Source organism: Tiliqua scincoides, chromosome 2, assembly GCF_035046505.1.
Source record: "Tiliqua scincoides isolate rTilSci1 chromosome 2, rTilSci1.hap2, whole genome shotgun sequence".
In the NCBI taxonomy this organism is placed as follows: domain Eukaryota; kingdom Metazoa; phylum Chordata; class Lepidosauria; order Squamata; family Scincidae; genus Tiliqua; species Tiliqua scincoides.
Window position 1 is genome coordinate 260686282 of NC_089822.1, and position 24262 is coordinate 260710543.

The 24262-nt window shown below is 49.7% G+C and overlaps 3 protein-coding genes across 3 annotated transcripts in view; 2 read left to right on the forward strand and 1 right to left on the reverse strand.

The window, feature by feature from the left end:
- Positions 1-24262, reverse strand: part of LOC136639120 (zinc finger protein RFP-like) — a 573475-nt gene that overhangs the window by 210689 nt on the left and 338524 nt on the right. The gene's annotated exons all lie outside the window — the stretch shown is intronic.
- Positions 1-24262, forward strand: part of LOC136640459 (tripartite motif-containing protein 10-like) — a 195288-nt gene that overhangs the window by 123318 nt on the left and 47708 nt on the right. The window lies entirely within an intron of this gene.
- LOC136641273 (zinc finger protein RFP-like) lies at positions 5142-12837 on the forward strand. The gene is made up of 6 exons (XM_066616980.1): positions 5142-5581; positions 7891-7986; positions 8836-9066; positions 10377-10399; positions 11437-11555; positions 12022-12837. The coding sequence occupies exons 1-6, from the start codon at positions 5144-5146 to the stop codon at positions 12534-12536; spliced, it is 1422 nt and encodes a 473-aa protein (XP_066473077.1). The 5' UTR covers positions 5142-5143; the 3' UTR covers positions 12537-12837.

Consider the following 24262-nt stretch of genomic DNA (forward strand, 5'->3'; position numbering starts at 1 on the left):
GACACTTTCATCGACCTGTCCACCACCACCCCAAGATCTCTCTCCTGATCTGTCACAGACAGTTCAGAACCCATCAGCCTATATCTAAAGTTTTGATTTTTTGGCTGGGTTAACCCTGTTATTTTTTGGCTGTTAACCCTGTTAACAGATACCACTGCCCTAACAGTCCCTCCTGACCAAGGAATTAAGTCAGATAGAGGTTAAAAGAGAAGATGTTTCAGACCTAATTGATAAGTTAAAGTTCAATAAGTCACCGGGCCCTGATGGAATTCACCCAAGAGTTAAACTACCTTTTGGTATATCTTTTGGTTTACTTAAAATGGTCATTAGGACATAAAGCCTGTTGTTAATTTATTTGAATCCCACCACTGAATTGGACCCTCTTAACCTTCCCTTTCAACTTCTTCCTAACTAGTCTCCTCATTTGAGGGAAGTCCGCCCTTTGGAAGTCAAGGGTTTTTGTGTTAGATTTGTTTGACACTCTTCCCCCGACATGCATGGTGAAACAGATTGCAGTATGGCCACTGCTCCCCATCGGCTCAGTAACATTTACCTATCTAACCAGGTCCTGAGTGCCACACAATGCTAAATCCAGAGTCGCCTGTCCTCTGGTAGGCTCCATGACTAGTTGTTCTAAAGCACAGTCATTGAGCATGTCAAGAAAACCAGTTTCTCTTTCATGACCAGAACACGAATTGACCCAGTCGATGTGAGGATAATTGAAGCCCCCCATGATTACAACCCTGTCCTTCCTCGACACCTCCCTGATGTGCTTCCTCATTTCAAGGTCTGGTTTCTGGTCTGGAGGACAACAGCAGCCCCCAGTATTACATCGCTCCTCAGGCCTGATAATTTAACCCACAGCAATTCCATGGTGGAGTCGGATCCACCTTCAATCTCTACTTTGCTGGATTTCACCACTTCTTTAACACAGATGGCCACCCCTCCACCAACATGCCCTTCTCTGTCCCTCCTCTAGAGTTTATAGCCCGGGACTGCGGTATCCCACTGGTTCTCCGCATTCCACCAGGTTTCCATTATGCCCACTATGTCAATGTTTTCCCTGGTCGCCAGACATTCCTGTTCTGTATGCAAAGTTCCCCAAGATGGGCTGATTATTCTCTCCTTTATCCTTGCAGTCTCCCATTTTGCTGGATGGGCTATCACATCCCATCATGCTTACGCTCCCAATTCCTACTTCTCCTCTGTCTCTGCCTTGTTCTTCTCTAACCTCCCCATCCTCATGCCATAGGAATGAGAAGTCCTGAACCAGATGCCCCTTGGCTCCTGTCGGCCTTCCCCAGGGATCAAAGCTGCTCTGCCACCTTTTTGGTATTATGCGCCAGCAGTCTGGTTCCACTCTGGTTCAAGTGAAACTCGTCCCTCTTGTACAGGCCCCACTTGTTCCAAAACGTTCCCCAGTGCCTAACGAATCTAAACCCCTCCTCCCTACACCACCATCTCATCCACACATTGAGACCCCTGATCTCCGCCTGCCTAGCTGTCCTGTGCATGGAACAGGCAGCACTTCCAAGAACGCTACCTTTGGGGCAGCACTGGGGTAGAGGCATGGGGAGGCAGTGATGGCACACCCTGGATCCTATCCCTCTGGTAGCAGCCTCCCCATCCCTGTCTCTCCTCGGACATAAACTCAGGAAAGCGCAAGCGCAGGTCTGAGGAGATGCATTGTGAAATGGGAGGCTTAAACGGTGGTCAGGGATATAAATCCCCTTTCTGGGTTGAAGCCTCTCAATCTGTCCCCCTTTATGCTGGATACTGCGCACTTGTTTTTGGCATGGCTGCACCAGCGGGGGGGGGGGGGGGAGGGGGAGGGGAGAATTGGATTGGATTGTAAGTCTAAGATCATAAATTCTCCCACAACAGGAATTAGGGCTGAGCACCAGCCTGCTCTGAAGGAAGCAGGGACGAACCAGTCCAGTGCAGCTTGGCTCAACTTTGATATTGCTAAACCAAGGTTTATCATTAACTTTGCCTCCGTGTTCCTTTTTTATCATCATTTGGGCCAAAGCGCAAGTGCTAATTGTGCTGGACTTAGGACTGAGCACCAGCCTGCTCTGAAGGAAGCAGGGAGGAACCAGTGCCTTGCAACTTGGCTCGAATCTCCCCTGCCCAGGAGATCGGGCTAGCCAGAGGAGTCCCCGGGGCACAACCTTCCTAGGAAAATACTGAACCTCCGGGATTCCTATCAAAATCACTCTCACAGTAGTGCCTGCAGAGTGAGGAGATGTGACAACCTACTGTACTTCCCATATCAGAGACAAGGCAGACTGAAGGTCAAAACAGAATGTATTCAACCTATAGGGTTCAGGTCTAGGGTATTTGAGGGACAGCATTCATTCATATAATCCTACTCATCCTCTCAGGTCATCTGAGGGGGCCCTCCTGACTGTGATGCCACCAGTAGAGGTGAAGGGGGTGGCGGCCAGGAATAGGGTCTTCTCAGTGGTGGTGCCCTGTTTATGGAATTCCCTCCCTAGAACAGGGGTGTGCCACAGGTGTGGCACAGATGGTCTGCAGGTGTGCCATGAGAGTTTGGGGAAGGGTCATTTGTTAGCAAGGGCCACTGGGGGATGTGAGCCCCTGCTGTCAATGGTTGTGCCTTGTCAATTGTCAAAAAACTGGTGGTGTGCCTTGACAATTTTAGCTTCCTGTCAGTGTGCTGTGAGATGAAAAAGGTTGAAAATTGCTGGCTTAAACAGAGCATGTGAGTTAATGGACCAAATGGATCGATGCACATTTCATAAGAACATTAGAAGATCCCTGCTGAATCAGGCCAAAGGCCCATCTAGTCCAGCTTCCTACATCTCACAGTGGCCCACCAGATGCCTCAAGGGACACACAAGACAACAAGAGACCGCTTGGAGTGACTTGAAGCCTCTCTGCTCTCCTTGGACTTGCATCACCTCAGGAGGTGGCACAAGTCCAAGGAGACCCATAGGGGCAAGGGTGCCGTACCCAGAGGTAAGGGGGAAAATTTCCCCTTACCTCTGCTGAGCCGCTTTGGGCCCCTATCCCACACTGGATACAGTGCTAACCTCTTGGCTTGCCTGTTCCAGTGCAGGGTAGCATTGCACCCAATGTGCTTTAAGATCAATTTCAATATATAATGGCATACATGGAAGCCTGCAAGTAAACAAAAAGTGTAGATCACCTTTGAGGGGAAATAGTGACAAAACCACTTGTTCCGGTGACTGTGGAATGATTGAGCAAAACTATTCCTTTTCCCCTAGCAGAGGGTCCGGTTAGGCGTGGGGCCCAGTTGGGAGCATTAGGTTCAAGTGGCTGAAAGATGGTCCTGCTCCTCTGCAGGCAAGGGGAGTAGCTCCTCCAAGCGTGAGAACAGCTGCCCAAGCAAGAGGCATTCCAGATCTAGATGAGCTCCCCAAAGAGGTCAGCGTGGACACCTTTAGTGGGGAAGAAAGTGCCACAAGATGGAGATGGTCTCTGTGAGGGAAGAGGCTGTCAAATACCACAGCAGCAAAGGGCAAGTGGACCAAATGGCTGAGGTTTCAATGGGGAAAGGAACCACCAAACAGGCAGCACAGACACCTCCCAAAATAAAATGCCACCGATCTGTACCAGAGCAGGGATGGTTGCAGGTAGAAGACGGAGCCTTTCCTTAAAGGCTTTTTACAGCAATATAGATGCCCAAGAGGACAATGGTTGCGACCCCTGCCTCCAGAGGCGTTCGTATTGTCTCTTCCAAGCAACTCCAGAAACTCCACATAAGGGCAACTGGATTTGTTAGAAGTCAATTCACAGTCGAGCACAGCTGGTCTGAATTGTACACCAGCTGGGGCATGTGCCAAGCAGTGGATCCAAGGATGCAATCATCGTATGTGTGCTGGAGGTCTGCTTGCTAGAACTACTTCTGGATATGCTTCTAATCCTGCAGGGTTCACACTGAGCAGCTGCAAATGGATGTGAAATGACTTTTGAAAGAAAAGTAAAAGGCAGGAGTTGTAACAGCTGGTACCTCCTGCTTGAAGATGGAGGCAGGTGAAATCATGAAGTGTGAGGGATAAAGTGAGACAAGAACCAAGAGCTTGGCACAAAATGGGGCATGGGGTTCTCTAGCAAGCAACTGACTGTTTCATTTCTATCCCACCTTTCACGAGATAGTTCCAAGGTGGCTCATTGCTACTGTGGCCAAGTGTCAAACGACCACACTGCCTCCTCCCAAACAGCTTCTCCCTTTGTACCTTGTGTAAAGGGTATTCAGAGGCACCCGACTACTGCACCCAGAGGTAGCTTGCTCCCAACATGATTACCCCTCACAGACAGACCTGCCCACCATGCCTGTGTCCAATCCCCTTCTGCAGCCATTCAGGCCAGTGGCCATTCCCACATCTTGTGGCCATGAATTCCACAGACTAATTATGCACTGAGGGAAGAAATCCCTCCTTCTGTCTCTCCTAACGCTCCTGCCAGTCAGTTTGCAGGTCTTGGTTGACGCCAACCTGGTCGAACTCTCTATTCTTCCTGGAGAGGAGCTGCAGCTCAGGGGTTGAGCAGGCTGTACCATCACCGCTCAAGAAGGGGGAGGACTTTTCCGGGCAGAGTCTGATCCCCTCTTGCTGCTCCTTTGGGTAATCCTTTGGGTGCCCAGAGAGAGATCCGGAATGCAGAAGGGGCTGAACTCAGGCTGAGGCTCCTTCTCTGCAAAGAGCCCCAAAGAGGATCTGGGAGGAGATCCAGGCCAAACATCCCACTTCAGAGGGGACTTCTGATGAGAACCACCATGTTTGGGGTCTCTTGGGGAGGGCTGTGGGGGTCTCCTTCCTCTTTGCATTGTGCCTGACACCAGAAGTCTCTGCATTGTATCTATGGACAGGAGGCTTTCTTGCATCCTGCTGCTCTGCTTCAGTCAGCAGCTTTCGGAGTCATTTCAGGCTGGAAAGGGTTAAATCTCACTCCAGGGGAAACTGATTCTGCAAAGGAGGGGCTGATCAGGCCCCTTGATGTCCCCAAAGAGCTTTCCTTGAAGCTCATCCTGCTGCTTTTCACAAGTTGTTTCTATAACATCAGAAGAGATCCCAAGTCAGTTCCAGGAAGGGAAACTCCCCCTGCAGACTCACAGGGAGAAAATGAAAGTGACTCCGACTTCCTTGTGCCAGGAACCATGGCAGCTGCAGGGGACATCCAGGACCTCTGCAATGAATTGACTTGTCCCATCTGCCTGGACTATTTCAGGGACCCGGTGACCATCGCAGAGTGTGGGCACAACTTCTGCCAAGCCTGCCTGACCCAGAGCTGGTGGGAGAAGGAGGAGGGAGATGATGCCCTGGTGGGCTCCTGTCCCCAGTGCAGAGGATCCGCTCAGAGAAAGAGCCTCATCCCAAACCGACAGCTGAAGAACGTGGTGAAGATCGCCAGGAAGCTCCGCCTTGGGGGGCAAGGGGGGGCCAGAGAAGCGGAGCGGGTCTGTGAGAAGCACCAGGAGCCCCTGAAGCTCTTCTGCAAGGACCACCAAGCCCCCATCTGTGTGGTGTGCGACAGTTCCAGGGAGCATGAAAGCCACAAGGTGGTTCCTTGGGAGGAGGCTTTCCAAGAGTACAAGGTAGGAAAGAGCTGAGGAACTTGATGGGGGAGGGGAGAAGGGGCAGAGCTGCAGGAGCACCCCTGTTAAAAGACCCAAAGTTTGCCTTTGCCTGACCCCCCACATCCAATTCTTCCTCGGACCAAACAGTATCACACACTTCCATGACTGGGAGGTTGTCTCACATTCGACACATACATGGATTCAGTCTGACCCAAAGCATGTGCTTGTTTTTTGCAAAATCCTTTAACAGGATTCCCCCCTGCAGATGGGGCTGGTCTAAGACCAACTGGTGCCTGAGCCTGCATGCAACATGCTCCTCCCTTACACGATAATGCACCAGCCTCTGCTCCTCCGCCTCTCTCATGATCTGGCTCAGGACTCTCCTCCCCTCCACATTTCCCCTCCTCTCTGTCCCCCACCAACCTGCTGCGTCAGGCGACTGCTTCAGTTGGCCTTCTGGATGGGCCGGCCCTGCCTCCAGGTCACACTGCTGAATAAGGAAATTAGAATTTTCCATGTCAAAGTAACCTCTTGGCCTACTACAAATGGGACTCTCGCATGTCCAGATTTTCCCCAGGCAGTGGCGTAGCTAAGAGGGTGCAGGGGGTAGCAGGTGCACTGGGCATCAAGTTTTTGGCGGGCAACAAGCTGAGCTTCACACTTGTGGCCAAAATTGTGAAAATTTTTGTATGTATACATAATACAGTCATATACCCTTTGAATGCTAATTTCATGCAGAATGCAATGAAACAAACCGCATTGGAATATCTCTATTCTATCAAAAGTTATGGCCATTAAACCAGAAAATGAAAACACAGCTGCCCTATGGAACAAAAAGTGGATTTCTTAAGTCAAAACTGACCTATCAGACTGATTGTTTTGAGAGGCAATGACATGTTATTATTTAATTGACATGTTGCAATGAAATGCTATCATGATACAGCATGGAAGCAATGAGGTATTAATATGAATCAGCTCTCATTCCCATGTATCATAATACAGTTACCCCTGCTAACTGGGTAAAGAGGCACTTTTCAAGTGGTGCTCACCTTTTATTAAGCAGAGGGAGAATAACCGTCCCCCTTCATCCCAACACACTGTCTCAAACCAATCAGGGGCACTCTTGGTATTTATTTTCTTAATTGAATTTGATTTTTTCTTGGAGTGGGGGCTACAAATCTACTTTGACCCCAGGTAGCAGATAGATGCCTTAGCTATGCCACTGGCTGGGGGGAGATGGCAGAGCAAGAAAATGGAGAGCTGCTGGGGGGGAGGAAGCAGGTTTCGCTTTTTAAAAGTCCAGGTGGGATATCACTTCCATTTGTGACATCACTTCTGGGGCATCATTTTGAGCTTCACACCGGGATATGCATTCATTAGCTACACAATTGCCCCCAAGGCAACGAAGCCTGAATTTGGGGCACACTCCCACTGCTTTCCTAGCCAGAACAGCAGCCAGTGTTGGAAACTGCCCAGGAACCTCCTGGCCAGTCCAAAAGTGCTGATCAGTCTTAGATGCCTCTGCAAGGGACCCCTGGAGGCGGAAGGGGGTTGGTGCAGATGTGGTGTGACAGAGGACTTGAAAAAACTTTCAGAAGGCCATAAGGAGGGTGGGTGAGATGTGGGGTGGAGGAGTGATCCACGAACCTCCTGAAGGAGGAAGGAGGCCTGGGTAGGCCAGGAGTGCCACCTGAATGGGAGGAGGTGGTGGTGGTGAAGCCTAACTCCTCCCCTCCCAGGCCTGGAAAAAGACACTGAGACTCATAGCTGGGCCCTGGAGGACCCCCTCTGCTTGACCACCCCCAGGGCAGCCACTGCAGGACAGCACCAGGCAGGGACATCTAGACTTGCCACAAACAGAAGTAGGGCACTCAGCAACAAGGCTAAATGGCATCACATCCTGCTGGAAAAATTAATATACAAGTAATAGAACACATTGAAAATGAGTCTCAGTCCAAGTTGGTGCTAAATACTGGCCGGAAAAATTTCAAACAACTGAAAGTACAGATACACAGAAAGTTCTTAACTGTATCCACTGCAGTCAGACTGAGGCTGAGTTTTTACCTGAGCCCCAGACCTGCCTGAGAGAGTCTTTAACAAGTTCTAACTGGATCTATTACTATAAGAGAAATTCTAGAATTATGAGATAAAGCCCCCAAGGGACTTAGGGGGCTGCTGTAAAATACAGGAGTTTGGTGCAGGGAAGATACACCTTGTCCAGTTGGCTTGATCCCACCAGTCTGCCTTGAGCTTTCGTCTGTGTTTGTGTGTGTAAATATCAGTCATCTCTCCAAAGGAAATAAACTTGATCTTTCATTTCTCACCAGGATCAGATCAGTAGCAGGCTGGAGATCTTGAGGGCAGAAAGAGAAAAAATCCAGATGTATAAAGCAGGTGCAGAAAAAGAAAGCAAAGACCTGCTGGTAAGTGTCACGATTGTTGAGTAGTTCAAAGATACCTGAACCTATTTCTGGAGACACAGAATAGAGCATGCAGGAGTCCAAGGGCAGAAGGCAGCTCTGCTGCTCTAATCCTCCATGGCTGGAATGGCCCCATGTCCTATGCACGGCCATTCAGAAAGTGGGTCCTTTGAGGTCTTTAGGAAACTCCTTCATGACTAAATATTCATCTGAGCTCTGTGAAAGCTCAGAAATGCCCTTCCAATCATGCTCAACCTGATGGTACTGCAAGGACATAGCCCAATCCAATGGGGCTTGCGCCAGCCCAGCACCAGCGCACAGTGTCACAAATGTGCCATTATACACACACCTGTGACAGTCTGCACCAGTCCAGTGCTGGAGCTGGCTCAGCAAGAGCCTGCCAGCACCAAGCAGAGGACAGGAGATCACTGCCCACCACTCCAGGTGAGCACCTGATGACGGAGTGGTAAGTCTGGCCAGGGGGGTGGTGTTCTGAGCTGGGGAAGGTGTGGCAGGAGGAGGGAGTGAGGAGGGGGGCGGAGATGGCGACAGTCTCTCCCACCATACCCTCACCCCCCTACCATCCCAGGACACCCAACATGGGTATCTTTGAATCTGTGACCACACAATAGTGGGCTCAGATCCAAGGAGACCTATCGGGGCCTCCTGGTGATTACATGGGGTAAAGGACTGTAAGCTCCCTTTCCCGAGTACCTCAGCACTGCTTCCAAGCCCCATGGAACACAGCGGTAGCCATTTTGGCGCCACTGCAGCCCTGGGCCATGGAAAGCTTTGGATTGGACTGTCAATTTTTTGGTCTGCCGTTCATTTCTTCCTATCTACTTGTTGCAGAACCAAACAGAACAAAACAAACAAAAGACCAAGGCTGAGTTTCGACAAATACACCAGTTCCTGGAAGAAGAGGAGAGAAGCCTCCTGGCCCAGATGGAAGAGGTGGAGAAGGAGATTGCAAGAAGGAGGGACGAGCACCTGGCCAGACTCTGCAGGGAACTCTCCTCTCTGGAAAATGTCATCCAGGAGATGGAGGAGAAGTGTCAGCAGCCAGCCAGCGAATTCCTGCCGGTAAGGTCTGCTGAGCTCCACGGGCTGCCTGTGCTGTCAAGGGGAGGTCCATGTATAGAGCATTACAGCAGTCTGACTGGAATGCTAGCAGGGCAAGTTAAATTCCTAAACAAAACTACGTTTACAGAGGAATCTTACTGAGTATAAGAGGGGGATGGGGCTGTATCTAAATGCAGTCTTGATTATTTAACCACTACTGCATTGATGCCCTCTTTAAACTACTGTCTGACCCTTGTGCCTCTGGCCAGAACCAAGCCCCAGGCTGGATTAGAAGCTGCTTGGCGATAAGTATCCCCTTGTGATATTTGGGTGTTATTCTGTATCTCAGGGCGCAATCCTAACCCAATTTCCAGCACCAACGTAAGGGCAATGCAGGTCTGAGGTAAGGGAACAAACATTCCCTTACTTTGAGGAGGCCTCTGTGACTGCCGCTGCAGCACACGTCCCATTGGCACAGCTATGCCAGTGCTGGAAAGTGGGTTGCGATGAGTGGTTTATTGCCCTGTCCTGCTGCCAGAGGTAGATCTAGAGAAATTCTCAGGGTCACTTGGTTATCGTCCTGCCTGGTCAATAGAGAGAGACCAGGAGAAACTCACAGGGGGTCTCAGTGGTAAGTTTTGCAGGTGCCTGAATGTGCCACGGAAGTGGGCCCTCCTCCTCCCTTTTGGAGCCATTCTGGGCAGCTAGAGCAAAATGGAGTTGTCTCTTCCTTTTGCTCTTAAAGCCCAGAATGGCTGGAAGGGTGGCTTGCACAGCATGTTCAGGCACCGGCAAAACTTTGCACTGTGACCCCCCCCCCCCCCGTAGTGACAGTACTGCCCAATCCTATCCTTCCTCCCCCCCACCCTGGCCAGTGTAACGGCACCTTTTGAGCACCCAGCACAGAGGCATTTGCAGATGTCTTCTTTTGGTAAAGGAGCATTTGTTCTTACTCCAGGGAAATGCCTCTGGTGCCAGATCTACTGGTCTGCAGATCTACAGACCTATACTAGCTATTTTGCTGGAGCATGTGATTGAGGCTTGGATAAAATATCAGCAGTGCCCCTGTCACCAATATCATCCACTTCCACCATCCCCTCTTCACCCCACCCCATTTCCATCATCTCTCACCACCCTCCAACCCCACATGCTGACTTACAGGTGCTGGGGTATGTGATGGATCCACTAACACACGGAGCTGCTACAAGCTTAGTCCTTGTATGGCATGTGCAAGACAGATCCATGCCGAATGAACATAGGAGGACCAGAGAGCAGCTCCGTCCAGGGTCTTCCTTGTGGCAGGTGCTGAGTTCTCTTTCTTTTCTTTTCAGGATATTAGAAAGACCTTGCAGAGGTATGTGGATCCCACTCATTTCCCTTCTTGCTTCCTGATGCTGGGAAGGGCTGTGAAGAACGTGCCTCTCCAGGGGCTTCAGGGGAGAGAGTGTAGGACTCCCCACCCTCCAGTGTTGTGTCTCTTTGGAACAGGCAGCAGAGCTGCCAGACCTCTGTGTTCCTTCAGCCACATGTTGCCCTGAGCTGTTTCTGTACCTGCTGTATTCTCTATTCATGTTGCCATCACTAGATAAGCCTCCTCCCCAAAGCACCCCCAGTGTGTCTGCTTCTGTCTCCAGGATTTCTACTCCTTTCTTCTCCTCCAGGCTGTCCTTTTGTTCCAGTCAGGAATTCCAGATTGCATGCAGTGGCGTACCTAGAGGGGGGCAAGTGGCACAAATGGCTCGGGCACTGCACTCGGGGGTGCTGCTGTGACACGCCCCATGCGACACACCCCATACTCCAAGAGCCATGCCGAAAATGGCTGCAGGAGCACATCCACTCTCTGAATGGTTCCACGCTGCTCTGAGGGCCTCCCCTCCTCTCTTGTCAAAGGTGAAGAGAGGGGCCCTCAGATGCAGCCGTGAGGTCCTCCCCCTCCCCTTGTGTTAAAGGAGGAGAGCGGTGGCATCGCTCAGTTGCGCAACCTGACAGGAGCTCAGCACTGTCTCTGCTCTTCTCCCCTTTAACACAAGGGAAGTGGGTTAACTTCAGGGTGGTGAGAAGTGACGCGACCTCCTCCCATTTCTCAGGCTCCGAGGACCCTTCCAGGCCCCTTCTGAGGGACACAAAGGCTGCTTGACTAGAGCGCTCTGAGGCCGCTCAGAAGTGGTGCCCAGGATGTGAGCACCATTCCAGGAGGTGGGGAGTACTATCAACCCCATAGCACTTGATCAGGCAATCCCCTCTTTACACCACAATTACTTCTGGGTCAGTGGCGGGGGGGGGATGGGGGTGTGGGGGCAGAAAAGGGGGTGTTGTCCTGGGTGTCAGAACCCTCAGGAACGCATCTGATTGGGTGGATTTTGGGATCAGATTTTTTTTTCTCCACATCAGGTCTGAAAATAAGAAAGTATTTGAGAATTCTGTGGCTTTCCCTCCTTGGCTCACCTGCAGAATCTGGGGATTCCGTGATGTGAAACCCCTTCTGGAGTCAATCAGGAAGCAGTTTGAAGGTACTGAAGAATGATGTGCAAGGAGGCAGATGGTGGACAGGACTTGTCCCGATGCAGGGGCTGCAAGGAAGGGGGGAGAGAAATCAGTGGCATATCTGGAGGTCCCGGCACCTGGTGCAATACCCAGTTTTCTGCTCCCCCCACACCCCTTACCCCCCACCCTTTTCCGCCCCCCACCCGTGACCCAGAAGTAATGACTTCCATGCGGCTTCCTCCTCCGTTCCCAATGTGGAAAAAAAACAGGGAACAAAGGAGGCAGCTGAGGTTTGGGGATGCTGGAGGCCTCTCTGAGGACTGACGCTCTAGGGCACTGTGTCACTTCCGGAGGCAGGGTGTAGGACAAGAAGGGCAGGATGTGCAGTAAACATCTCAGATAAAAACGTGGCACAGTTGGGAGGAGGCTGATTTCCTCATGATGGTCTCCAGGCTGATCTTCTCTCTTTCCTCTTCCCCCTCCACCCAACAGCAAAGGTGACTCTGGATCCAGACACAGCTAATCCCAAACTCATCCTGTCCAAGGACTGCAAGAGTGTGAGATGGGAAGACGAATGTCAAGATCTGCCCGACAATCCTGAAAGATTTGACTTATGGCCTTGCGTGCTGGGCCGTGAGGGCTTTACAGCAGGCAGACACTTCTGGGAGGTCACTGTGGGAGAGGAGGATGGGTGGGCTGTGGGGGTGGCCAGGAAGTCTGTGAGGAGAAAGAGTTTCTTTCTTATTAGTCCTGAGAAAGGGATCTGGGCTGTGGGGAAGTGGGGAGGTTACAGAGTTTTTAAAGCCCCTGTTCACACTCCTCTGTCCCTGAGCCAGGAGCTTAAGAGGATCCGAGTGACTCTGGACTGTGCTGGGGGACAGGTGGCCTTTTCTGATGCTGACACAGGAGTCCATCTCTACACTTACTCAGGAGCCACGTTCTGCAGAGAGACCCTCCTCCCCATCTTTTTTGTGTGTGAAGAAGCCCACCTGAGACTCTCTCCCTGAGGCAGTCGCAGGCTCTTCTTCTCAGGCTCTGCTGGTTTTCCTTTCCAGACCAGACCAGAGTGATTGACAAGAAAGTGCCATCTATACCTGTGTGTAACTGGTAGAATTTGTGCCTTAAACTGACCCTGAAAGAGGGTTGACGTATACAGAGTTCAATGTGGGAGGTCACTGTGGGAGGTGAGGCAACGTGTGCTGTGGGGTTTGCTGTGGGGTCTGTGAGGAGAAAGGGCTGGGCTCAGATTAGTCCTGAGGAAGGACTTGCTGTGGGCAGGTGGGGAGGTCAGGACAGAGTCTGGGAGTAGCTGCTGGGTGAGGTGGGGGGAGCAGGACTGAGAAGCAGGATGCAGGGGGTGGGGGTAGAGGAGCACTTTTACTTACCTGTGATTGTTCTGAGGCAGCCACAGAAAGCAAAGAAACAAAGTAGCCATTTTAGCTTCTTCTCCAAACAGGCAGGAAAACAAAGGTGCTTATGGGATTGCGGTCAGTGTGAGGATTGCTCCTAGGGACGTTCAGCTCCATCCTCTGCACAAAGCCTGCAGGTTCCACCAGCAACTTCATCTCCTTCCCTGTCTGGACAAATGGCTCTTATTTTCTTTCGGGCTTTTTGCTGCTGCCTCAGAACAATTCCTGGTAAGCCCCTCATCCCCCCCCCCCAATTGATCGAAGGGTTACAGAAAACTCAGTTTTTTTGGCTCGGTTTATTTGTGAGATTGACTTTTGCTCAAGGGGCTGCAGTGATTAAGAGCCACTTGGCAGCCAGAGCCTCTTTTCCAGCTCTGCAAAGGCCTCTCACCTCCTTCAGGCAGTCATCAGAATTAAATGCTATGAAATCTGCTCTTTGCTCTGTCCCAGAATTCCATTGTCCTCCTCCAGTTTTTTTCTCAAAGAGACCATCACGCATTCAGGGCAACAAATAAAACAATCATCTCATCCAGCGTTGCCCAAGCTCTTTGGCGATTCCCATACTCAAGGAATACCAGAAGCACTCCTGATGTAACTGCATATATATAACCGCTATACCCATTTACACTCCCGAATTGGCCTTTTCAGCCACACTAGACGCTGTTCCAGAACCACCTTTCAGAGCGCGATACCATAGTCTTTCAAAACTGAAGGTTGCCAACATATACCCATTTAGCAGGTGTAAGTGTGATATAAGACATGGAAATGAGAGCTGACTCATATTAACTTCTTATTGGATCCTTGACCACCAGTTTTTTAGTGACAGTAAATTTCCACATTGCAATAAATTTTAATTAATAGAATCAAATCATTACATGACAAAGAAATTCACAAGAACTTGGAGAGGGACGTGTGTTTGGTTTCTGGAAAGGAGGAAAACTGTTCTGAAGCAGGGTGATCAAATTGCTACCCAAGTGTAGTGCCAGAAAGTGCTGGCAAAGAGAGGTCAGGCTGAGCATATAGTGGAGAAATGTGGGTGAGGGGCAGTGAGGAGACATGATTGGAACAAGTGCAGGATTTGACAGGGGACAGAAGAGAGAGAGAGAGAATGTGAGGCGACTGAGTCTGGACCTTTGGGAGGTGGGGAGGAGTAAAGGGAGGAAAAGAAAGGGAGGTGTTAACTGGGATGATGAGTTTGGGGGGGAGAATGTGCCTGTGGGGGGGAGAGTGGGGGGGAGAAGAGAAGCACCAATTGCCTGCTAGTGTATTTGAGGGGAAAAAAAGTGTGACCAAAAGCCCAATCCGAGCCATGACTACTCAGAAGTAAGCCCCATTATAGTCAATGGGGCTTACTCCCTGGTAAGTGTGAATAGGATTGTGGCCCAACGCCCTTACTCTAAAAGACAAGAAGTGCCTTGTTGGGGAAGGCAACACAGGGAGGGTCACTTTGGGAGTTGCAGGCAAGCTATGGCCAGTAAAAGGACTTTCAAGGACTCTCTTCAGCCAGCCAGTCCCTTGGTTGGTGGCCTCAGCAGACTTGCTCACTTCCTACCTGCTTCTGGCTCCCTCCTTCTCACTCACTTCAAGCTCCCACCCAGAGCTCACCAGCCTTCTCTGGCTGCCCAATCAGCACGCAGGGCAGGCAACAACTTAACAACCACCTCACTGCCAATCCCATGCATGTCTACTCAGAAGTAAGCCCCAGAATAGTCAACAAGGCTTACTCCTATGAAAGTAAGGATATGGTTGCAGCCTTTGTCTTGCTCAGCAGTGGGAGCAAGCAACAGCAGGAGATGCAAAGCAGCCGTGACCAGCCCCTTTGCTGGCTGCTCGTTTTTCTTCTGCTGCCGCATGAGGCTCAAAGCAGCCTCTTCCCCACATGCGTGGCTGCTGCCTGTCTCCTCTTCCCCCACGGCACACCTGAGGCAGCCTCGCAGCACACCAGTGTGCCTTGGCACAGAGGCTGTAAAGCGCTCCATTAGGCAGTTGTGTTTTTATTTTCTTGTTATTGGACATAACTTTTGATAGAATACAGATATTTCCATGCAGTTTGCTTCATTGTGCTCTGCATTAAATTACCTTTCCAACGATGTATGACATGATGGTATTATTCATTCATACATGAAAAGGTTTTCCCAATTTTGCCCATTAATGTCAAGCTCAGCTTGTTGCCCCCCTAAAGCTTGTTGCCCGGTGTAATAGCTGCCACCTGCACCCCCTCAGCTACATCACTGCCTGGTGCAAATGACATGATCAAGGACAACTGAGGTCTTGAGCCTCCCCCTTTAGTTGCCTGACTGCAGCCTTTCTGCAGGAAGATCACATGGGGGGGAGGTGTCTGCACTTCAGGGATAGTGCGCTGGCTGCAGGTACAGCAGGTTGCTGGTTCAGTGCCTGGCATATCCAGGTTGGGTCAGGAAAGACTTTTATCTGAAACCATGAGGAGATGCTGCCAGCCAAGGCAGACAATACTGAGCAAGATGGCCCAATGGCTGGACCCCATCAAGGCAGCTTCCCACATTCCACCACTCATCCTTTTGCCATAAGAAGGATGGTACCCAAGACCATAAGAACATAAGAACATAAGAACAGCCCCACTGGATCAGGCCATAGGCCCATCTAGTCCAGCTTCCTGTATCTCACAGCAGCCCACCAAATGCTTCAGGGAGCACACCTGATAACAAGAGACCTCATCCTGGTGCCCTCCCTTGCATCTGGCATTCTGACATAGCCCATTTCTAAAATCAGAAGGTTGCACATACACATCATGGCTTGTACCCCGTAATGGATTTTTCCTCCAGAAACTTGTCCAATCCCCTTTTAAAGGCGTCCAGGCCAGTCGCCATCACCACATCCTGTGGCAAGGAGTTCCACAGACCAACCACACGCTGAGTAAAGAAATATTTTCTTTTGTCTGTTCTAACTCTCTCAACACTCAATTTTAGTGGATGTCCCCTGGTTCTGGTGTTATGTGAGAGTGTAAAGAGCATCTCCCTATCCACTCTGTCCATCCCCTGCATAATTTTGTATGTCTCAATCATGTCCCCCCTCAGGCGTCTCTTTTCTAGGCTGAAGAGGCCCAAACGCCGTAGCCTTTCCTCGTAAGGAAGGTGCCCCAGCCCCGTAATCATCTTAGTCGCACTCTTTTGCACCTTTTCCATTTCCACTGTCTTTTTTGAGATGCAGCAACCAGAACTAGACACAATACTCCAGGTGTGGCCTTACCATCGATTTGTACAACAGCATTATAATATTAGCTGTTTTGTTCTCAATACCCTTCCTAATGATCCCAAGCATAGAATGGGCCTTCTTCACTGCCGCCGCACATTGGGTCGACACTTTCATCAACCTGTCCACCACCACCACAAGATCTCTCTCCTGATCTGTCACAGACAGCTCAGAACCCATCAGCCTATATGTGAAGTTTTGATTTTTTGCCCCAATGTGCATGACTTTACACTTACTGACACTGAAGCACATCTGCCATTTTGTTGCCCATTCTGCCAGTCTGGAGAGATCCTTCTGGAGCTCCTCACAGTCACTTCTGGTCTTCATCACTCGGAAAAGTTGGTGTCGCCCGCAAACTTTGCAACCTCACTGCTCAACCCCATCTCCAGGTCATTTATGAAGAGGTTGAAAAGCACCAGTCCCAGGACAGATCCTTGGGGCACACCACTTTTCACTTCTCTCCATTGTGAAAATTGCCCATTGACACCCACTCTCTGTTTCCTGGCCTTCAACCAGTTCTCAATCCACAAGAGGACCTGTACTCTAATTCCCTGACTGTGGAGTTTTTTCAGTAGTCTTTGGTGAGGGACCGTGTCAAACGCCTTCTGAAAGTCCAGATATATAATGTCCACAGGTTCTCCCACATCCACATGCCTGTTAACCTTTACAAAGAATTCTATAAGGTTCGTGAGGCAAGACTTACCCTTACAGAAGCCATGCTGACTCTCCCTCAGCAAGGCCTGTTCGTCCATGTGTTTTGAGATCCTATCTTTGATGAGGCATTCCACCATCTTACCCGGTATGGATGTTAGGCTGACCGGCCTATAGTTTCCCGGGTCCCCCCTCTTTCCCCTTTTAAAGATAGGCGTGACATTTGCTATCCTCCAATCTTCTGGCACCGTGGCCATTTTGAGGGACAAGTTGCATACCTTAGTCAAGAGATCTGCAACTTCATTCTTCAATTCCTGAATAACTCTTGGGTGGATGCCATCAGGGCCCGGTGACTTACTGATCTTTAATTTATCAATGAGGTCTGAAACATCTTCTCTTTCAACCTCTATCTGACTTAACTCCTTGGTCCGGAGGGGCCGTTCGGGCAGCGGTATCTGCCCATTCCCCAATGAACCACTAGGGGTCAGTCTTTTACCACGACAAAAGCAGGCAAGCAGCGCCCTACTTGGCCATTTGATCCTCCGCTGCCCCCCCCCCCCCCCACTCTCCCTTAGTTTCTTCCAAAATGGGAACTTGTGCATCTCCCTTGCAATGTCAACAGACTTTTGGAAGCCATTGGTGTCAGCCACAGCAGGCACTAAAGCACTGTTTTGCTCAAACGCTCCTGTCTTTGCAAACCAGAAAATCCCGAAGCCCATGGACGGAAGAAGAAGAGGCGCTTTGCTCTCACCTCCTGGAGGAGAGTCGGGGAAGCCGTTCAGTCTGTCATCTCCCTCCCACCCACTTTTTCATCATTCGGCATTGTGAGGACCCCTTTATCACTAACCACTGCACCAAAAAGGTGAACATAAAATGACAGGAGCAGAAACCCCAGCCGGACTCAGGCAGCTCTAGAGGGATTGACAATGCCAGTCTCCACCTTTCTCCAGCTCTTCTGAGAATGCTGGCTTTGAGGACAAGCAGCTTCAGGGGACGATTCTCTGGCTCCCCCGGCTGCTTTTGAGGCTTCCTGAGGAGCTGCATCTCACGATCTGGTTTGGGAACCACTGGTCCACCACTTAGCTAGGCTGCTGTTTTCAACTGCATGTGCACAAGAGCAGAGGCTGGTGAAGGTTTCCAAAGAAATTGACTCACAGCTTCTAAGATGACGCATCATCTGAATGGTCAGAGGTTCCTACTGCTGGTGGAACAGAGAGCAAAATAAAACAAGAGAAGCTGCTTCTCATGGCTTCTTAAGGAGGGACGTATGAAACAACAACACAGAAAAAGATACCAATGAGAAGTCTCATCTGCACAGGTGAGAGAATCCCATATGCTTGCATGGTACAAACCGAAAAGGCAACGACTACCCCCTATGGATGGGAAAAACACCCACAAACTTTAGGATTTCAGGCTGAGGCTCCTTCCTTGCAAACAGCCCAAAACAGGCTCCAGGAGAGCATTCCTGGGACACATCCCACTTTGAAGGAAACTTCTCATGAGACCCACCATTTGTGGTCTCCTGAAGAGGGCTATTGGGAGGTCTCCTTACTCTTTGGCTCTGTGCCTGGCAGCAGAAGTTAGAATACCATATACATAGATGGCATGGTGGGGCATTCCTAGTGTTCTGGATCAATCAGCAGTTTTCAGAGTCATTTCAGGTTAAAATCCCACTTCAGGTGAAAATGTTTCCCAAAATGAGGTGCTGCAATTACATCTGTTGCTTTCCAAAGCTGGAGGCCCTTGAAGTATCTTCTGCTTTTTTCAGGTTGTTTTTCTCACTTCAGTAGAGATCAAGAGTCATTCCACCAAGAGAAACACCCCTTTGGCTGGCTCCACTTCTTCTGAGTGTGAGGAGCCATGTCGACTGCTAGGGAAATCAAGCATCTCTGTGATGAAGTGACTTGTTCCATCTGCCTGCAATATTTCAGGAACCCTGTGACCATTGTGGAGTGTGGGCACAATTTCTGCCAAGCCTGCCTGACCCAGTGCTGCGAAGAGAAGGACACGGGAGCCTCCTGTCCTCAGTGCAGAAAAAGCACTCAGCAAAGAAACTTCATCGCAAATCGGCAACTGAAAAATGTGGTTGAAATAGCCAAGAAGCTCAGTCTTCGGGGGAAATCGAGGGCCAGAGAAGGGTAGAGGGTTTGTAAGAAGCACCAGGAGCCCTGGCAACTCTTCTGTACAGACCATGAGGCCCCCATCTGTCTGATGTGTGACGGATCCAAGGAGCAAGAAAGCCATAAGGTGATTCCTCAGGAGGAGGCTTTCCAAGAGTACAAGGTAGGAAGTGACTGAGGCTTATGATGGGAGGGGGGAGAAGATGCAGAGCTGCAGGAGAGCTCCTTATCAGTGGTGTAGCTAAGGGGGAGCAGGGGGGTAGCAATTGCACCAGGCAAAAAGCTTTAGGGGGGCAACAAGTTGTGTTTGACTCTAGTGGCCAGAATTGTGAAAACCTTGGTATGTACGAATAATGCCATCATGTTATTTATCATTGGAAAGATATTTTAATGCAGAATGCAATGAAACAAACTGTTATATAGTGGGTCCATGCGAATAAAGGAAGGCATAGTGATAACAGCTCAATACGTTTATTCCATCTTCAGAACAGAACCTAGCAAAATACAAGGCAATCCCCTAAAGGTTTTTTATAGCCTTTAACTCTGCCCAGACTTCCAGTGATTGGTGCAATTGAAACCTTAACTAGAGGACCAATTGGATGGTAGGATTTCGATCCATCACCCGATTGGCCAGAACTTACATTAACTAGAGGGCGAATTGGATGGTAGGATTTCGATCCATCACCCGATTGGCCAGCCATAAGTCTGGGCCAATCAGTTATGCAGGATTTCAATCCTGCATAACTTACATACATAACACCCCTCCCCCCCAAGTACAGTTCAAGATTAACCAACATAGTCCTGTAAGTGGCGGGGCCGTACCCGCATTCGCAAAGAATGGCGTGGCGTCGGTATCAGGACCTCTGGTTCCTCAGTCAGCTCTGGGGTTGGCACATCTGTGGCAGAGGGACTCCACATAGGTGTGCTGACATCTGGTGGCTCAGATAAGTCCAGGGAGGTCTCCGGTTCCTGCAGTATCACGTCTGGACTGATGGCCTCTCCAGACTGTGGCAAGACCTGATGCTCTCCACCGGGGACTGGAATCGGCATGGTGGGTGCTGAGTCAGCCAGGCGGCAACGCATCTGGTCCACATGAAGGAGGAGGGTCCAGCCGTCGGTAGGTATTATGGCACGTTTGCGACTGTTCTTGGCGGCGCGGGGCCATGCCGCCGGATTCAGGATCGGGCTGTTAGATATACATGCACCATGCTTAGATAACAAATCGGTTCCTGCCTTATTGTACGCTGATGATCTTGTTCTACTGTCCAGAACTCAGATTGGTCTTAAATGTGCCATTAAAGCATTTATTGCTCACTGTAGTGAAAAACTATTAGAAATAAATAAGGATAAATCTAAAATAATGGTTTTTACAAAATCAGTAAGAAGGACCAATGAAAGATGGAAAATTGGCCCGTATAAGTTGCAGCTGGTTAATGAATTCCGCTGTCTTGGAGTAGTGTTCCAATCTAACCTTGCATGGTTCAAACATATACAGTATCTTAAAGGGAAAATTGAATTGACACTATTAGCATTGAGAAAAAATTTTTACATCAAAGGAGGACAGTACATGCCAGCACTCCTAAAGGCATATAAATGGTATTGCCACATATGTTATATGGCTCACCAATCTGGTTTTTGGGACCAATAGAACAGCTTGAGCGACTCCAGCAAGTCTTTTATCAGAAGCTTTTAACCCTACCCCCCATGTATAGCCTCTGAAGTTATACACTTGAAATTGGGACTTCCAAAGATTTCAACCTTGATTTGGAAAGCTACTATTGGATTTAAATACAGACTTACAACTGCTGAAAGTCTTCCTATTTTCACAAAACTAGCAGCACAAGAACGCTGCTGGGTAAAATGGAATAACAACATTAATATGAAAATAGGTGAGCTGGGCCTGGAGTCACTAGAAAAATTCCGTGGAAGAAGCCATTCACTGCTTGTTGAAAATCTATTAATTCCAGATTGGGATTGCCTTCTAAGGGAGGCTAAGCGCAAATGCTCCCCTTCTTATTTCGGAATTAAATTTCCCACTAAATGTTCTTTACCCATTTATTTTTATGTGCTGACGGTTCCCAGGTTGAGGCCTGCTTATATGATTGCAAGATGCAACACTTTACCAACGGCACAAATGAAGGTCCTTTTCAAAGGATCCCTCCTGAGCAGCGTTATTGTGATTGTCCCCTAACTGAATTAGACACCCCAGTGCATATCTTTTTCCGATGCCCAAAATATACAGCAGGGAGAGATCAATTCTTAAAGAAATGGACACATAAATTTTCTGTGTTTTTGGACTCTTTTAGACTGAAATTACTATCAAGTAGTCTTTGCAAAGAGTGTGTTGTGGATATAGCCCAATTCTGTTTCTATGTGGTTTTAAACTCTAGTTTTAAGATTTTAGATAAATAGGTGTATGGCTTATGTGCTGATCAACCTAATAAACTTGAACCTGCAGAGGTACGTGGATCCCACTCCTTTCCCTTCCTGCCTCCTGATGCTGGGAAGGGCAGTGCAGAATGTGGCTCTGGGGGAGAGAATAGGACTCCCCACTCTCCAGTGTTCTGTCTTTTCGTTGCAGGCTGCAGAGCTGCCAGACCAGTGTCTTCCTTCAGCGACACATTGCCCCGAGATGCTTCTGTACCTGCTGTGTTTTCTATTCATTTATGTTGCCATAGCTAGAGAAGCCTCCTCCCCGAAGCACCCCAGTGTTCCCTTGCCTCTGCCTCCAGGATTTCTACTCTTTTCTCCTCCTCCATGTTGTCCTTTTGTTCCTGTCAGGAATTCCAGATGGGATGGATTTGGGGAACAGATTTTTTTCTCCACATCAGGTCTGAGAAGAAGGAAGCATTTGAGAATCCTGTGGCTTTTCCTCCTGAGCTGACCTGCAGAATCAGGGGATTCTACGATGTGAAACCCTTTCTGGAAGTGTCGTGAAGCAATTTCCAGGTAGTAAAGAATGATGTGCAAGGATGCATACGATGGGTGGGTTTCGACAGGACTTGCCAGTGTTCAGGGGGCTGAAAGCAGTGCTTTTTTTGTAAAATAAAAAAAAAAGGTGCAGGAACTCACAACTTGTTAAATCTTTTATTTATTTATTTATTTATTTATTTATTTTTAAACCATTTTTTATTGGAGAAATAAAATATTTTTTATGTGCTTCCCCCTAAAGATGAACTTACTTCTGAGTAGACATGCATAGGATTGGGCTGTCAATCTCCACATCCCCTTCCCCCTAGCTACTTTTTCTACACAAGGGGAAAAATACTGTACAGGTGCACTTGTAGCGTGTAGTATGTAGTGTGGCACTACTTCGAGGGGAGAAAGCAGTGAATTGATTCCGAAAAATGGCTTACAAGAGTTCCATGTAGTAAAATTACTCTAAGCAACTGTGGGAGTAAGAACAAAAAAGGAATTCTTACACGAGAGGGGTCCTTAGGTGCACATAGAAACAGCTACGTTTGCAAACAAGCCATTAAATATGGTTTAATTCAGGTATCAGAATACTCTGTGTCTTTGGGAAGGCACTTGGCATGCAATTGTATGTTCTCTGCTGCCCTGAGCAGCTGCTGTGCATTGCTGGAGAGGAGCTGCAAACGCTGGCTGGCGGAGGGCATGCTTGTGGGGGAAGGATGAGGAGGATCTCTGGCAAGGCTGGACAGCATGTTGTACACACATAGAATCCCTTTTCACCTGCCCTTAGCATGTGAAAACGGGTGCAGATATATATCTCTGCCAGGATTAAGAGCCCAATCCTAGGTATGTCTACTCTGAAGTAAGTCTCATTCTAGTCAATGGAGCTTACTCCCAGGAAAGTGCCTAGGATTACAGCCTAAGAGCCCAATCCTATGCATGTCTACTCAGAAGTCCACTTTAGTGAATGGGGTTTACTGTGGATAGGATGGCAGCCTCAGGGCCCAATCCTGTGCCTGTCTCCTCAGAAGTCAGTCCCATTAGAGGCAGTGGGGCTTCCTCCCAGGAAAGTGTGGACCGGACTGCAGCCTCAGAGCCCCTCCTGTGCCTGTCTACTCAGAAGTCAGTCCCATTAGAGGCAGTGGGGCTTCCTCCCAGGAAGGTGTGGAGAGGACTGCAGCCTCAGAGCCCTCCCTCTGCCTGTCTACTCAGGCTGCAAGGCTATGACACTTTCCTGGGAGTAAGCCCCATTGAACACAATGGAACTTACTTCTGAGTAGACATGCATAGGCTTGGGCTCTCAGGCTGCAAGGCTATTCACCCTTTCCCAGGAGCAAGCCCCATTGAGCACAATGAGACTTACTTCAGAGTAGACACACCTAGGCTAGTGCTGCAGATTGGCACGGGGCTGCACCAGCCAGCTTCCTTCCCCTCCTCCTCCGCCAAGCCAGTTCCTGGGCATTCCGTGGGTGCTGCAGCCCGTCTCCCTGACTGGCTGGCTGTCCTTCCTCCTCCTCGGCGTCGGCGCATATGCCCCGCGCCCTCCACCGGCTTGGAAGCTGCGCGGGGAAGCAGAGCACGGGGAGAGGGGAGGCGGGCTGGGCTCAGGTGAGAGCTTGGAGATGGGGGCAGGAGGGGGTCGTGGTGCTGTCAGGCAGGGGCCAGGTGCCTGCCCACCCTGCACCCCCCAGCACCCACCCAGCAAATGCCTTTGTTTTGCTCCCCCCCCTCCTGGAATGCCTCCGAAGGGGAGGGGCCCCTGCAAAAAGGTGCCGGAACTCTGTCCCCCCCCCCCTCGTTCCATTAGAAAAAAAGCCCTGGCTGAAAGGAACTGGGCGAGAAATTCCTAGAAAATGGGCTCAACAATCTTCAGTGACTGGCAGACAAAAGCACTGTTGGGAAATGGGTGTAATGCCACCTGCAGGACATTGGGGAGGCAGCATATGTCCAGGAAACAGGGCACTCCCTGTCTTAGACCTTGACTTTGTCCTCTCTGACCCGTGGAGGTGTCTCCCTTTTACAGGACGCTAAAATAGGAACATGGAAAGCAGGCAGGCAACCTGGATACAAGAGGGGCCAGACAGAACACTAGCAGGAAGCAGGACAGGAAGGGCAGGATACACAGTAAATACCTCTGATAAATAAAATACGAGCATAGTTGGGAGGACAATGTTCTTCCAGTCTCTGTGCCTCATGATGAGAGTCTCCCCAATTATTCTCCTTCTCTTCTCTTTTCTCCTCTCCCTCCAGCCTGACAGTGAATGTGACTCTGGATCCAGACATGGCTCATCCCCAACTCATCTTGTCTGAGGATCGCAAAAGCATGAGACGGGAACCCAGATGTCAAGCTCTGTCCAACAATCCTCAGAGATTTAAGTGTTGGTTTTGTATGCTGGGCCGTGAGGGATTCAC

Excerpts from the sequence above, each read along its gene's own strand:
- LOC136641273 (XM_066616980.1), top strand. The coding sequence starts at position 5,144 with ATGGCAGCTGCAGGGGACATCCAGGACCTCTGCAATGAATTGACTTGT. Across the intron at positions 5,582-7,890 it reads AGGCTTTCCAAGAGTACAAG|GATCAGATCAGTAGCAGGCT; the intron begins GTAGGAAAGAGC and ends ATTTCTCACCAG. Across the intron at positions 7,987-8,835 it reads AAGAAAGCAAAGACCTGCTG|AACCAAACAGAACAAAACAA; the intron begins GTAAGTGTCACG and ends TACTTGTTGCAG.